This window comes from Ixodes scapularis, unplaced genomic scaffold, assembly GCF_016920785.2.
Source record: "Ixodes scapularis isolate PalLabHiFi unplaced genomic scaffold, ASM1692078v2 PGA_scaffold6__148_contigs__length_123643588, whole genome shotgun sequence".
Lineage (NCBI taxonomy): Eukaryota > Metazoa > Arthropoda > Arachnida > Ixodida > Ixodidae > Ixodes > Ixodes scapularis.
The window spans coordinates 81320092-81335029 of record NW_024609881.1 but is presented as its reverse complement, the minus strand read 5'-3'; the positions used below and the strand labels follow the sequence as shown (position 1 = coordinate 81335029).

General features: G+C 44.4%; 1 protein-coding gene across 1 annotated transcript in view; it reads left to right on the top strand.

Annotated features, from left to right (window-relative positions):
• LOC8036865 (transmembrane protein 104) overlaps nt 1-14938 on the top strand; it is a 31923-nt gene that overhangs the window by 8630 nt on the left and 8355 nt on the right. Inside the window, exons 4-9 of the mRNA XM_029994631.4 lie at nt 4746-4818; nt 5463-5530; nt 6254-6284; nt 6956-7055; nt 7812-7923; nt 9109-9202. Coding sequence (XP_029850491.2) covers nt 4746-4818; nt 5463-5530; nt 6254-6284; nt 6956-7055; nt 7812-7923; nt 9109-9202 — 478 coding nt within the window. The remainder of the gene's footprint in view (nt 1-4745; nt 4819-5462; nt 5531-6253; nt 6285-6955; nt 7056-7811; nt 7924-9108; nt 9203-14938) is intronic.

The following is a 14938-nucleotide window of genomic DNA, read 5'->3' as shown; positions in this document are numbered from 1 at the left end:
TCACTAATCTGGCAGCACTTTACAGAGCAATGGCGTGACTTTAAGGAGCTGACATCTCCAAAAAGTCGGCATTTCCATGCTGATAAAGCAAAGAAAATGCGCTATGAAAGCAAGGAGAACACCCCAAGAAAACAAAACTAACAACTCGCACTACGAAAGCCAAAACCCTGCGTCGCCTCCTATCACTAACACCTGTGACAGCTGCTAAACACACACTACTTCACTTCAGGAAATGTCACTCGAGTACCTGGGTCAACAGGAAACACTGATCACTTAGGCGAAACGACTAGTCGAGGTAGGCGAGACAGGCGGGAGCAGACAGCAGCGGCCATGGAAAGAATGGCGAAGCTTTTGTTTGTTACAGTATGAGTCCAAAAGGAAGTGGTCGTCTTGTAAACCTTTTGTAAAGAGTAATAACTCTTGTTACATGGGTTATTCTTTAAACATAAAAATATGCCGCTCAAAAGGAAATTACAACATATCACAAAGGTTTAACAACCAAGAGTTAAGCTGTCAATTAATCTCTTAGCCAATGAGAAGAGTTGCTATCGCACATCACTCCGTGACGTATAACAGCCACTCTGTGACGTATAATATCAACTTGCAGCGCACAATCTAAACAGACGAAATAGCTGCAAGTTTAAATCAGTCTCGCGCAATAAATATTGCTGTAAAAAAATTAATTTTTTTCGCCGAAAATTTGTTTTGTGACATGCTTGTCCCAATTAGGCTGTTTAAGAGACACTTTTTTTCTTTCAGTTACCCTTTAAGGCCCGGTGCTGGGCCTTTAAGCAGTTTAAGCACGGAATGGAAGGAACACAGTGACAGTACAAGTAGTTCAGATGAGATATAGGAATTTATTCAGGAATCATAAAACATATGAAATTTGAAAAAGACAAGAATGAAAAGCGCAAGGTAAAGAAATTGGTAGATTCACTTGGGCAATTCGAAAACATTATACAGAAACATCACATATCATCAGGGTACAGAATCCGATACTACCTGAAGTGCTGATGTAGTGAAGATTTTGACTATAAGACCTGCTTTGGTCGGGAAATTAGGGCATGACAGGGGTCTCCAAACTTTGTGGCTAGGGGCCGGGTCAGGATCTGTTGTTGTCTCGAGGGCCAGAATACAAATAAGTAAATGTAAAGAGCAAGAAACTGATTAAATAATTCTAGATCAGCATCTAAATACAAAATTGTATAATGGATTAAAAAGAAGAAGAATCTAAGGTGGATGAAAAGATATACCGTAAAGTTCCGAGAGAATGCCCGCCCCCGAGAGATCGCCCACCCCCCGATTCCCGTCGGACTTCACGCTATGTCCTACGGGAATCGCATCAACCACGCAATTTGCTCTACCGGCACGTCTTACAAGCAAGTTCATAGCGGGTTCTCGCGTTTTTGTCCGCAATCTGCGCTCGCAATATCGGCTCCCATAACACGTGAGTTGTTCCCGCGTGTATGTTGCACCGTGAAATGCGAATCTGCTGCGTCCGCAATCTGCGGTACCTGTTCCCGTAACATAAAGTTTGTAGCGGATTCCCGCGTTTTTGTCCACGATCTGCGCACGTGATCTCGATTTTACTCGAGTTGGTCCCGTGTGTATATTTCATCGTGAAATATGATTCTGCTACGTTCGCGACCTGCGGTATTTGTTCCCCTAACATACGAGTTAGTAGCGAATTCCCGCATGTATATCGCATCGTGAAACGCAAATTTGCCGCGTCCGCGTTTCGATGTATCAGTTCCCTCATCACGTGGTCCGATGCCAGGCTGATTATCATTAATTGTTGATAAAGTTTTGCTGTGGCATCCACAAAGACAGCCCACCCGATGTTTTTCACCATTTATCTCTTCATTTTGGGTGGGCGTTCTTTGCGAGCTTTATGGGTACTTCACTTTGAAATTTAGTATTTAGCTAATTATCACATTAAGCAATAAGGGCAGAAGATGAATGAAAATGATAGAACTGACGCTGATAAAAAGCAATAGATGTGACCCAGGACACTAAGTGCAACTCGCAATAGGGAGAAATGGAGGATGGTCACTCAGCAAACAAATTACAGCTCTCAGATGCTTCAATTTACTCTTCCACATCTACTAAAAAAATTTTTTATTATTTCGATTTTAAATTTTTAGTCTTTAAAAGTTTGCGTTTATATTTCAGCACCTGACTTTTTTTTTCTTTAATGTTCAGCACAATGCTTAATTGTATCTTCTGTAATTTTTATTTTTTTACATGAATGTAAATTTTTTTGTTAGTACATGCTGTTTGTGTGCATCACTTTTTGTATTATGTATTGGCATTTCCTGCACGCTGCAGTTGGCCATTATATGGGTCCGAGGGCTAGTCAAGCTGCACACTGCAGCTTTTTTCCTTGGGCCCCCCGTCATAATGGATGGAAATAAAGATTATTATTATTATTATATACATGGAAATGTAAAGGAATTTTAACATGCATAGTTCTACAAAAGATGAAACAAGATAAAGAATGATGATGCTGGTGACGACGTGTTTAAGGAATAATATAACGAGTGGACACGCCTTATCGATAGGCAGATTTCCCTCGTTTTTTTGTGGTATGTTCGTTTACTTGATTGGCGCACATTGCGAAGCCGTTTCTTTACGTGCGCTTATTTTTGCGCTGGTAGCGGTAAGACGTGGGCCGTGCTTCATTGGTAGTACCGCCGCCAGCCGTAGGCCAGCCGTAGGCCAGTCGGAAGACCTCCGCAGCTGGGTATGGTCCGCGGACCGAGGTTTGGAGGCTCCTGGGAAAATGACGTCCGTTTCCACTGGCTGTCACTTTTTCTATACTCTAGGGGTTTCCAGCAGCTTATGAAAGTGACAACAGAATGTGCTGCAATATTCTTTGGGAAGTTTAATCATACATAGCACTTGGTAGTGCGGGTTCTAATGAGCATTTGATACTTCAAAGGTGCCGCAGACAACAGTTCTCTCAGAAACAAAGCACCAGGTCTGCAGAGTGCGAAGCTGTGGTTGAAGATGCCAAAACACTGATGTGGCAACGATCTAATGTAAAAACTGCACATGAAGTTTATGGTCCTCAAATAGGATGACAAGTCAACTTTAACGTTGCAAAGCTTGCAAACTTGACTTTGTGCTTGGAAACACCGGGACTCTTTGAATGCAAGACTCCATTTATGTTTGTGCATGATACAGCAGTGGCACCTTGCAATACCCCCAGCATGATGCTCTTTACTATGCTATGCACATAACTATGATCCTTTGGGTGCATGATGGTGGCACTGTCGGCGAAACCGGGTTGGTACTCTGCTGTGGGTTGAACCCTCACAGTAACCAAGTCTCTCTTAGTGAATGCAACCTATTCCTGCAAGTGTGAAGGCTCGCATGACATAACTTTTTGAACGCTAACACTGTAGCTGAACTTGAGCAATGGATTATACCTATGAGTAAGCATCTGAGGGCAATAGCCGAGACCATACTAAAAGGAGCCCTTGATTAGGATGTGCTCTTTGCCTTTGCCGATTTCATGCAAATGTTTCGACAGAGTTGATATAGCCACAAGCAAGGAGCTTGAACTGGACAAGTAGCTTTGGTGGTTTTCTTTGTGGGCAAAGGTGCATTTCAACCTCCTGCTGAACTGTGCAGCACGCACATTCTTTGTAAATTGCCTCGTTTTTCTAAGTACTGTGATGGAATGTTTCGTGGGTTTGATTGAAGAAGAATAAGGGCTTAGACTCTATCATATAAATATATGTTGCAGGTTAGCATTAATATTGTGGAAAAGGTGGTAATGTTTAATTTGGGGCCCTCGTCTTTTTTATCGGTGAACTTGTCTGGGTGAACGAATTTTATAGTCCGCGCCACCTTGAAGTGGGAAGTGCTTTAATGAGGTTTTTCTTTTTAATGAGAGGTAAAACTTGACTCTTGATTTACTTTTAACATATTGCGCAGTTATTTTACGACTTGATGGGGTACCGATGTACGAAGAGAGTTTAAGAGGGATCTGGCTTTTTCAGTCGAGCGATGGCTAAAAGACAAATACCTCCAACTTATATAACAATATCAGCAATTTATAAGTAGACGTTTCGTCTCCTATGCGGGAGACATCATCAGTGCAGCCCAAGGATGAAGAGAAGGTCAAAGCAAGCGTTTGGTTGCTGATAGCTAGCCAGGTTGTTCTAGGCTGCACTGATGATGTCTCCCGCATAGGAGACGAAACGTCTACTTATAAATTGTTGATATTGTTGTATAAGTCGGAGGTATTTGTTTTTTTAATCATGCCTCCCGGCTTTTGTAACATTTTTGCATCAAGCGATGACGAAATACTTCCAAAGTTCTAGCTAAAGGGTTATTGTGTTACAAGCATGCCTTCTGTACTAATCACATTTTATGTTTTTTTATTCTTGCACTCTTTTTTTTATGCACAAGAATGGCTTGCGTGCATATCCATGCAGCTTGCTTGTGCTGCAGTATTCGTTTTCAAAGTTTGACAGTTGGAATTGTTTCAAGGTGTTTGTTTGAGGAAGGGAACATTTCCCTCACGCCCGTCTTTGCGCATGTTTTACGGCAGCCTGTATTGTGCGTTACTTCCCCATTTAAACCCTAGACGAATGAACAGACATATAGTTCACGCAAGGACATTGCTCCCAGTAAAAAGGATGACACCAGAATAATCATATGCACCACGCGTGCTTTAAGAGTGTAGTGGCATAAAATGTACTACCACAAACCAGCTTTTGTTACGTTTGTTGTAGAAGGAGCTCAAGACGGATGACCTCATCTCCAAATACCTGGACGAAGACGAAAGAGTTCCTCTCCTCCTGAGCAGTTGAGTCGCTTTAAAGCATTCCTAGTTTTGCTTCCTTGGAAGAAGCGTACCAAACTCCTTGTACTTCAGGTCGGCCCTAACCAATAGCACAGCTAGGGGAGGGGTCCCGCACCCCAACTCATGGTCATCCCAGTCGCATCAACCCCCCACCCCCCTGAAAAAAAATTCCTGGCTACACTGTTGGCCCTAACTCCTGGCCACATTGGGCAGCTTTGAGTGCTCTGTGCAGCGCTTCTGGAAGGGCTCAAGCTTGCGACAGCTTGACGCTCATCCAGAGCTAGGCGCACTGAGTCTAAGTGTGATCACATCCGTTGTGTATTTGAGTTGCCTTTGGGTTTTACTTTAAGTGTTTTTCATTCTGAAATGCCTGTTATTCTAAATGTCTATGAATGAAGCTTTTTTTTTTTAAAGTTTTGTAAAGCTTTCAATTGAAAACTTTTCTTAATAAATTATGTGCAGCAACCCCAAAATGGGTTTTATGAAGCATCCGAAATGTTTGCTACCCCAACATTATACCGGACCAGTATGGTGCTTTATTCAGAGCAGTGTACTGCTTCTACAAATGCAGTGCCATACATTTGGCCTTCTACAGTGCTTGATTATTGTTCGCTAACTGCTATACCTTATGGTGCAATTGTTCCAGATGCAGCCGAACGGATGGCAGAATCATCCCACGTCGACTATTTTGCCATAACCGAACGCTTCGAATTGGTTAGTGCCCTTTTTGTATCGCATATCTTCCTGTCTCAGTCTGCCAATATAATGCCTACTTGGAGCCAATAAAGTGCCTGCTTGTAGCCAACGTTGAATGCATGTTGGCATATGTACCAAGTGCTAGTCTCATAACCACGCTACCAGTGGTTTTCCTATCTTCCGCTGCCGCAAACTTTGACTATCGTAGAGTGCCTTGCAAAAGCAGAGGTGGCATATCAGTTTCTGCCGACTCTTCCAATATACAGTCTAAGCTCATTGTAACAGACCTGGTTACAACAGATATTTGCATATAACATACCGATTTGTGAGGTTCGGTTGGTTTTCCTTTATGCACCATTGACTCAACTTCATAGCTGCACATAACATACTCCTCTTACAACAGACCGAAATCTTGGTAAAAATCAAGGTCTGTTATAACGAGCTTAGACTGTAGTACCAGTTTGCAGTGGATCAGTAGCCGGATTTGTTACTAGTGTCCTCATACTTTTGGCCTTTGGAGGTTTATATTGGCTCACTGCCTGTCTATACTGTCGCCGTGAAAGTTTGCTGTGCCTCTTCCAAGCCACCTTTTCCATTTGTTTTTTTCCTTTGTTTCTGTTATGCTGAGGCATGGAGGAATCAAATCTACATCAGTGATTGCCTGCATCCTACCTTCCTGCTTAATGCATAGCTACATGTCTCTGTTGTTTTGAACAAATTATATTCTCTTTGTTTTTTCAGGGGAAGATGGCATCATTGTTCTTCGGCAAGAGTGAGTGTTGTCACCACTTCTGTTGTCTGCTTTGCCTGGGGTAGTATTTGCGCGTTAAAAAAAAAGTATAAGCATTGGATGTGAGTTACAGCAGTTAGTCTTCCCACATGCATGGTGAACTAGCAGATGTTTTGAGGCCATGGTTCAAACAAGCCATTAACAAAGAGTTCTCAAGAACAAGCTAGTAAAACAAAAATGTAAACAGCGATTTTATGGGGCTGAAGTTGGGCCTCCCATACCCACGGCACATTAGCAGACCGTGCAAGGCCGAGGAACTTAAGCAGGCCTGTGGGCAAACAGTACAAGAGTGTAAGTGGATAGCACAGAACAGATATGTTCGTTTAATCCCTCCATACTGCCCTTCCTTTCTCGCTCACGAGATTGAGTCTGTCAAAACCGAGGCAGTTCGGTCACTGGCAGGGTGAAAAAAGTGGGGAGGAGCTTTAGGTACTTGTCCAGCCTACAGTGCAAGCTTCCTAGTTTCGACGTTGCTTCAGCGTTTTATACACTTTGAGAAGGCATTCAAAAGACAATTCCCTGGCGTTCTCACTCTGTCAGTGACTGCAGTGCACATCTCGTTGCACTTGCTCTCCGGTTGACGAGTTGAAGGCGTTTTGAGTTTGCTTGGAACGATCTCTCGGGCATCTCATTGGTCTTCGCCTCCCTTGCAGTTGGCATCAACCTGTTCTATGTGTGCATAGCAGTGTACTTGTATGGGGACCTGGCCATCTACGGCGCTGCCGTGTCCAAGTCGCTGAGGGATGTCGCCTGGTGAGTCGTGCACTGCTGAGTTTCCTTCGCCTTAAAGGGACACTGACAGGGTTTTTATGCTCACCAAGGTTTTTATTTGTGCATGACTTATGAGAACCCAACTACTCAGAAGCCAATTAGCAGCTCAAAATTTGTTTTCTTTCTGCCTGAAAACCGCCGATTGAGAACTGGCCGGTTTGAGTCTCGCTCATTCTTTTCTCCGTGTTCACATGCCATTTTTATATGGTTTAGACACAACCACCAAAGACAACCGAATTCGTGGGTCGTCGAAGGCACATACTCAATACTAAAAATAGACAAAAATATGATAGCCATTTTTTGTGGCTTCTGAAAAACTGCAAATACGTTGACTAAAAAAAAAAGTTGCTCAGTCACATTGACTTTTTGTAACTTCCTCCTCTATATTTCTTCTTCCTCTCAGTCCAGTTTCGGTTTTGGTTTCGAGCAGTTGCGTTTTTTACTTTATTAACAATATATGTGACGCTGTAGCAAAATATTGATTGGATAATCTTATGTCACCGTAATAAACTGCCTGGGAAAAAATTAAAAAAAAAAAATTTTGGGGAGTTGTCACTGTCCCTTTAAAAGGGTGCTCAGTGCTTTCTGTACAAGTTTGTTTTCGATGGCATATTGTTTGTTTGGCCTTAGTTAATAAAAATGACCAGATCTAGATGTAAACTCGCAGCAATGGGCTGCAGAAGCAAAGCTTAAGAGTGGGGAGTGCCGAACGTCAAACGGCCGCGTGCTCGCTTGCAGCATGTCTACGTACCCGATCACAAACTCAAGCAACGGGAGCATTGCACCGGCCGACGTCCCGTGCTGGCCCGGCTCCCAAATCTCGCGGGCAAATGCCTACCGCATTTTCTTGGTGAGTATCTCTTGTGCTTGGTTTCTCGGCGCAACTTGTGCTACGTTTACATTGAGCGCTGTAAAACTCGCGGCTGTACAAGTAATCATGTAAGTGGCAATAGACCCTTTTGAAAAGTGTTCGCCATTGCCCACCTGCCATTGCCTGGGCACACACTCTGAGCACATGTTGGGCACGAGGGTTGCGTCGACGTTCGACGTAAACATCCAGTCGCATGCTTTGTGCTCCAGAAATGGCGGCCTCCATTGTTGCTCGATGTACTTTTCAAAATGGTCTATTGCTAGTGTAGTGAAGGGATACCGAAGGGAATTCCACCTACCTTGTCTAAGGGTAGTGTCTTCACTTTCTCGGAAGAATCAACGTACCAGCTAATCAATATTAGGCGATATATCGATCAGGCTCCAAACTTTAAAACAAATTTTCTTTCACGAGGTGAATCTCGCAAGAAGGAGCAGCGATCACCATGACAAGCTTGTCCCTTTAACTACCGCATTATTTGGTTTTAATTTCTTTTTATTGGGGAGATTTTAATTAGCTGTTTAATGCTGCACGGTCCTCTACAGGTAGCTTGCACTGATATCGCACCAGCTGGCTTTGTGGTGATCTTGGTTCCAAACGCATACCTACTACATTTTTCACCACCGAGTTTGCTTTATATGTTTTACGAACTGAAAGTATGTTGGTTCCAAAGCTGCACATTGAAGGCTCTTGCTCTAAGGAACGATGCGATACGAGGAAAGAAACATTTCACTAGTTGCTACGAGTTCCCGAGGCTTTGAGATTGTATAAGTGAATGTGTCGTGTGTTTGTTTAGACGACGGAAACTTAGATAGCTTCGATGGGCACCAGGCATCACCGCTGTGGATCATATACTTTAGCTGACAGCACAACGACCAGCCTGGGGTCTTCAGCATGCATCACGCAGTGGCGATACACGACCGCACGCTGGTACGACATTCATCTAGGTCGATGCGGGCAGGGATGGGGGATTGCACCCGGGACCCCTGGGTTCCGCGGTGCAAGCTTTCGCTCCACCTGCTCTGAGCTACGGTCCGTCAACACACTTGGCCGCCGATCTCCCCTCGCGCTCGACCAGGAATTCCCGAGATAATTTCACGACCCGTCTACGTACAAGCTGCCCCGCCCGATGTCTGCCTGCGCTACATGTTCGGGACGTTTCTGCAGGTGGCTTTCCTGTGCCTGCTGGGGCCTTTCACCTTCTTCAATGTCCAGAAGACGAAGTACCTGCAGCTGTTCACCACCCTCATGCGCTGGATCGGTCCGTACCACTGTCCCCCTGCTCTGCTTTTTCGTCTTTTGCACGTCAGAATGACGCTGGAAGAGAGTTGCACTTTATTTTCGTTGGGCTAAGCCCATGCCACGTAGAAGGAAGTGTTTATGGGTTTGAAGCTAACACTTCCCTTTGCACACTTCATGAATATAGTTAGTGAAGTGCTCCATGCTTCACTAACCGCTCTATCAAGAAGTGAATGCATATTTTGACCATATGTTGATTACCGACTTTGCGCCATGAGAATACACATAAGGGGTGACTAGCCATTTGTCAAATAAGACGTCATTGATTTGCCCAGCCGGTACACGGCATCTACCGTATTTACTCGATTCTAAGCACCCCCTTTTTTTCACACCCGCGATGTTCAAAGAGGGGGGGGGGGGGTTGCTTAGATTCAGAACATGTCCCAAAAATACTAAATTTGCACAAGAAATATGAATTTATTATAATCAAAATGAAAGAATGAATGTTCTAAAGGAAATAAATAAAGTAGCCCACTTGCCATCAGTTTGCACCACGGTCGACTAGTCACTCTAGTGACTAGTCTTTTGAGGATGATGTAGGGCGCAAGATTCCAACCGTCGGCTGTGATGCACAAGCATTATGGTCACCCTTTGCTTTTCATAGCTAGTCGTACACACATTTACTTTTCAAGCGTCTACTTCATTCACGGTGCACGCCCTTGGCATGTCGATGTACACCACGACCTCCTCTATAGTGTTCTGATGTACACCACGACATGTACACAGAGGTCTCATCGGCATTGCCAATCTTCCCGAGTCCGTAGCGAGATTCGCGACGCAGCTTCGTCACATAACGTTGGAAGTTGACAAGCTTGTCCTCGGAAGTCCAGCGGTAGCTTCTGGCAGATGGTGGTGTGGCGTCTCAAAGAGAAACCATTCCTCTTCATCATCTGCTCCACCCAGCCTCGGCTTTCGCGGAACGCCGCACTCCGAACTGTTCAGCAGCGCCGTGTTTTCCGTTGTTTTCCGCGTAAGAAATAACCGTGCTCTTGAACTTCATCGTGTATGAAGTTCTCTTCGCACTCATGACGGACGACTTCCACAAACCACGTGCACACAGTGAACGGAACACGATTGCGAGGCCAACGCAAACGAATAGGCTTAACAGGCTAAACAACCGACTGCAACAAGCGCAAGGAGACCAAACATACCAAACATCTTCGATAGAGGGTACGGCAACGCACCCTCTTTTGCAACCTGCACGGATGTGAAAGTGGAAAATGGTGGTATGTGCTGCCATCTATTAACTTACGTTGAAACCAAGCGCCAGCGGCCGTTCGCAGCTCCGGCGCTTTGCGATACCGGCGTCTCCGATCTCAAATTTGTTGTTGGGAGGGGGGTGCTTACATTCGCATGCAAACTTTTTTTCAGGTGTTTATATTTGAAAGTAGGGGAAGCTGCTTAGAATCGGGGGTTGCTTAGAATCACAAAAATATGATACTACTCTTTCGTCAGCTCAAAAGCGAATAGAACATTCTGTCTACACCTTCCTCTGAGTGTGTGCTTCTTGTGTCTTGAATGAGAAGCATCAATGCACCACGTGTAGCACGTTCTGTGTGACATATCTTCGTGCACGTGAAAAGTAATTTTGTCGACACAAAGCCCGGAAACATTGTCTTGTACCGAATTTTGTATATGTGCATGCTGGTATGGTTGTTTGAAGGTGCTAATAATATAGGGTGAGCAACGATGACCTGCGGCATACTGCCATATCTCGTCGCAGCTGCCAGAAATACAGGCAGAAAGAAGCGTCGCCATTCGCAGGCATTGTGCCGAAACAAACGTTTGCAAGGTATTCTGCGCACCTGTCATCATGGAAATGCCCCAAGGGACGCGCCCGCAGTACACCTTGCATTCGCTGGTGCTTGCTAGGTGTTGCTTATACTGCAAACAGTACCACGCAATATAAAGTTAATTTTTCTACCGCAAGGCGTAAAATAATGTTTCTCTGGCGGCCTATTTACAACACTTGTTCAGTTCAGTTCAGTATTCCCCAAAGACACTTCAATAAGGTGTAATGGTGAATGGGAGGCAGTAGAAAAGGCTGTGTAGTCTTATCAAAGCCCTGGTCTCCACACTCGACTTTATTAACATATAATACAACACAGAACACGGCATAAAGCTAAGCTGCTATGCACAACATGGGGCAAGAAGTTCATAGAGCGAAACGAAAAGGCAGCCACCTGTGACAGTAGGAAGTATTGTTAATGTCTAGAGAATACAATAGTGGACATATATGTGGGTACATACCCAGCATTCACGACCTCGCATTTTTTTAGGAAAACAATCGTCCATGAAATAAAAGGGCTTGCAGCAAAAGGAATGAAAGCTATCTTTAAAGTCATTTTAAAATACAGCCGATCCTCGTTTTCAGATGCGGTGGTTTACATTTTCAGTGGTATATTTGCACGGGCAGATTAATTCCAACCGTGAGCGGTTATTAGGGATTCTAGAACTTTGCTACCTCTCAAAAGGAGAATGACGCACCCTTTTTTTTTTTTTTACATAACTTTTTTTACGGTTTTATGGACTGTCTTATACTATGTTTTTATCGCTGTACCAGATAGCACTTTTCTCCCATCGCGTGTTTGGTTGGTCCCAGCCAAAAAGCATGCGACCCCCTGAACGCATTTAACATAGTTTCAATGGGTCGAAAGTGGCAAACTCATCCGAGGTACATACTTTTACGCATGAAAATATTAGTTTTTGATTACTGCTCAAGCTTCCTCAAGTGAATAACTTCTTGTGCGTTACTTTTTTACGATTGCTGCTTGGAGCTATCCTATGTGCCTTTCTTTTCTGCAATGTCACTATTCACATTTCTTTTAGGTTCCATATTCATATCCGATAAGGTTTCTAGCTTGATTTTTCTCAAGCACCACTTAATTTTTTACAACTCATTTCGTGTTAACTAGCTATGCATGCTTTTGTGTTTTATATTTATGTTAGAGTGCATTTACCTGACAATAGATGCACCCTTCTATACACCAACTCAACTCTCCTACGTCACGCCGCGGTGGTGGCGCGCCGGACGCACTTCCGGTCTGGGGCGGTGGGCAGAAGTCGCCGTGCCAGACATGCATTCCTGTGTTATTTTGGAAGAAACGAGACAAAAAACCTGCTTTCTCGTCAAAATGCTGCGATGGGGGCTTTACCAAGACAGTCTGGAAAGGTTTGAAGATCAGTTTTCATGTGTTTTTGCCCCCTCCGTTCGTCCGAGAACGTGGATAGTAGCCGTAAATAGGGCAAACCAGACACTGTCGAACTACGATTGCTTGTGCGGGCAATACTTTGTGGTCGCCAGATGTATTTGCTTTGTTGTAACATGAACGAGAGAAAACCCCCAAGTTGTCCGGACCACCCACGGGCTCAGCGCGTCTTCAAATTCACACGGCCGCCTGATCGTTTGAACTTTCGTCTGCTCTTTCAAAGTTGTCTGCTTTGTGTCGTCTGCTCGTTCAAACAAAAGTGGCCCGTAGACCAAACTTTGACCCGGTGATTGCAATAAGAAGTAATTGCAGGCCTCAAAAGGCTTAAGTAGGCTCGGTGTAAACAGTAGATACAAGATGTTAATTATTGGTACCGGTGGCCATCACCTACTTGTTACGCTTGGTCTGTTCTCGCTTCCGATTTTCAGTATCGACGTCGATCATCGCCGCTACCTTTTACACTTTTGCAGCACGAGCGACGTCGCGACCGAAAATAGCTACAAGAATCTTATCATGGTTTTGGCGTCCATTCTGCAGCGTTCATGCGAATGAATCGCCGCACGTCAAATTATTTACGGAAAGTTTAGCGGCGTAACGAGCCTTGATAATTTCGCTCAGGCGATTCAAGTGGTAAGACATTGCGATGAGGACGTAGAATCGACAACTCCAACGCGAAAACGAGTATGCAGACTCACACAGACGCCGACAACGTGACATTCGAATAGTTTGTTGACGCGGTACGCGATGCTTCTTGTCCGTACTCCATTGCGCATGCGTTCGAAGTGTCGTCTGCTCTTTCAAACTTGGCTGCTTTTTGTCGTCAGCTCGTTCAAACGACAGCGGCCCGTAAACCAAACGTTGACGCGGTAATTGCGATAAGAACTAAGTGCAGGCCTCAAAACACATTTGAAGGTTGGTTGGGGTAAGTCGGCTAAGTGTAAACAGATACAAGAAGTTGTTAAACATTGTTACCAGTGGCCATCACCGACTTGTAATGCCCGATTCTACTTGCGGTTTTCAGTATCGACGTCCACCATCTCAGTTACGGTCCACGCTTTTGCAGTCTGAGCGACGTCGCGACTGAAAATAGCGAGCAAAATCTCATCGTGGGAGTCAGGCTTTAGCGCCCATTCTGCGGCGTCCACGTGAAACGAATCGCCGCACGTCACATTATTCACGCAAAGTTTTGCCTCGATAGTTTTGCTGAAGCCGCTCAAGTAGTCAGAAATTGTTAGGAGGACGTAGAATCAAGAATTCCAACGCGAAAAAGAGCACGGGGACTCCCACCGACACCGACAACAACGCAATTCAATGGTTTGTTTATGGGCGACGGCGGGCTTCTTGCCCACCATCCACCGGGCATGCGCGGCGCCGGTGGCGTCCGCTAGGGGCGCTCCGGTTTGTTTGTAAACATGAGTTGGTGTATAGGCCCACAGGCTGTTTAGGGGCACCTCGAAAGATAAATAAATAAAAATAAATAAATAAGCAGGACTGCGTCTCAGTTGAGTCACTTCAAAATTTGGTTTTCTGTACCCCTCCGCAGTTTCAAATTTACATAAATTGAGTAAAAACGACAAATCAAATTGAAGGGGAAAAACCGGTGCAAAAGGCGAAAGACAAGTAATCTTGTCCTCCTTCCTTTGCGCCGTTTTTTCCACTTCAATTTGACCAACCGACTGGCCCAACTCCACGCCTCGTTGACAAGTCAAAATGACAGATTCCGTGAGGAAACTTCCATGAAATTCAGTCTTCCCCAATTTGGAGGGACTAGCTGTATTAATTGCTGTTAGAGAAGCAGGTTTTAAACGGACACTACACCTAGGGGAAAATAACTTTTTTTTTACCTACTTTATTAGGACATCAATGTCTTAAATTAAACGTTTGTTAAAAAAAAAAAATAGAAAAAACCTTTTTTTGACAAATTTATATGTTACAGTAGAATTTTTTCGATTTGAGGGCAAAACCGAAACTGTTTTCCTGTGGGATGATGATGATAGTCTTCATACTCAACAAGTGGCGCTCTGAGATCCAGTGAACTCGGAGCATGCACAGGTTGGGTACAAACGCTGTCATCATCATCATCCCACAGGAGTACAGTTTCTGTTTTACCCGAAAATTGAGAAATTTGCATTGTAACATAAATATTGGGCAAGAAACAAAACATTTTTTTTACAGCAGAGCTGTTAAGGTCTACATTCCCCAGTTTCGTGTCCATCACCAAAGAAATGTCGACAGAAAACTGTAGACAGCTACCGCCATCTATTAGCGACAGCAGCAACCAGACAACCGGCTTGCCAGTTGTCTGGTTGCCGTCGTCGCTTATAGATGGCGGCAACCTTTCCAAGGGGGAGGGCCTTTCCGCTCTGGTTTTCACCAGAGTGGAAATGCCGAATTTCTCTAGGTGGTCATCCTAAAAGTCGTCCTCAAGGGCGATGCCTAGAAGTCATCCTTGTAATCGTCCTAGGCGTCGTCCTCGAGGTCGTTCTCTA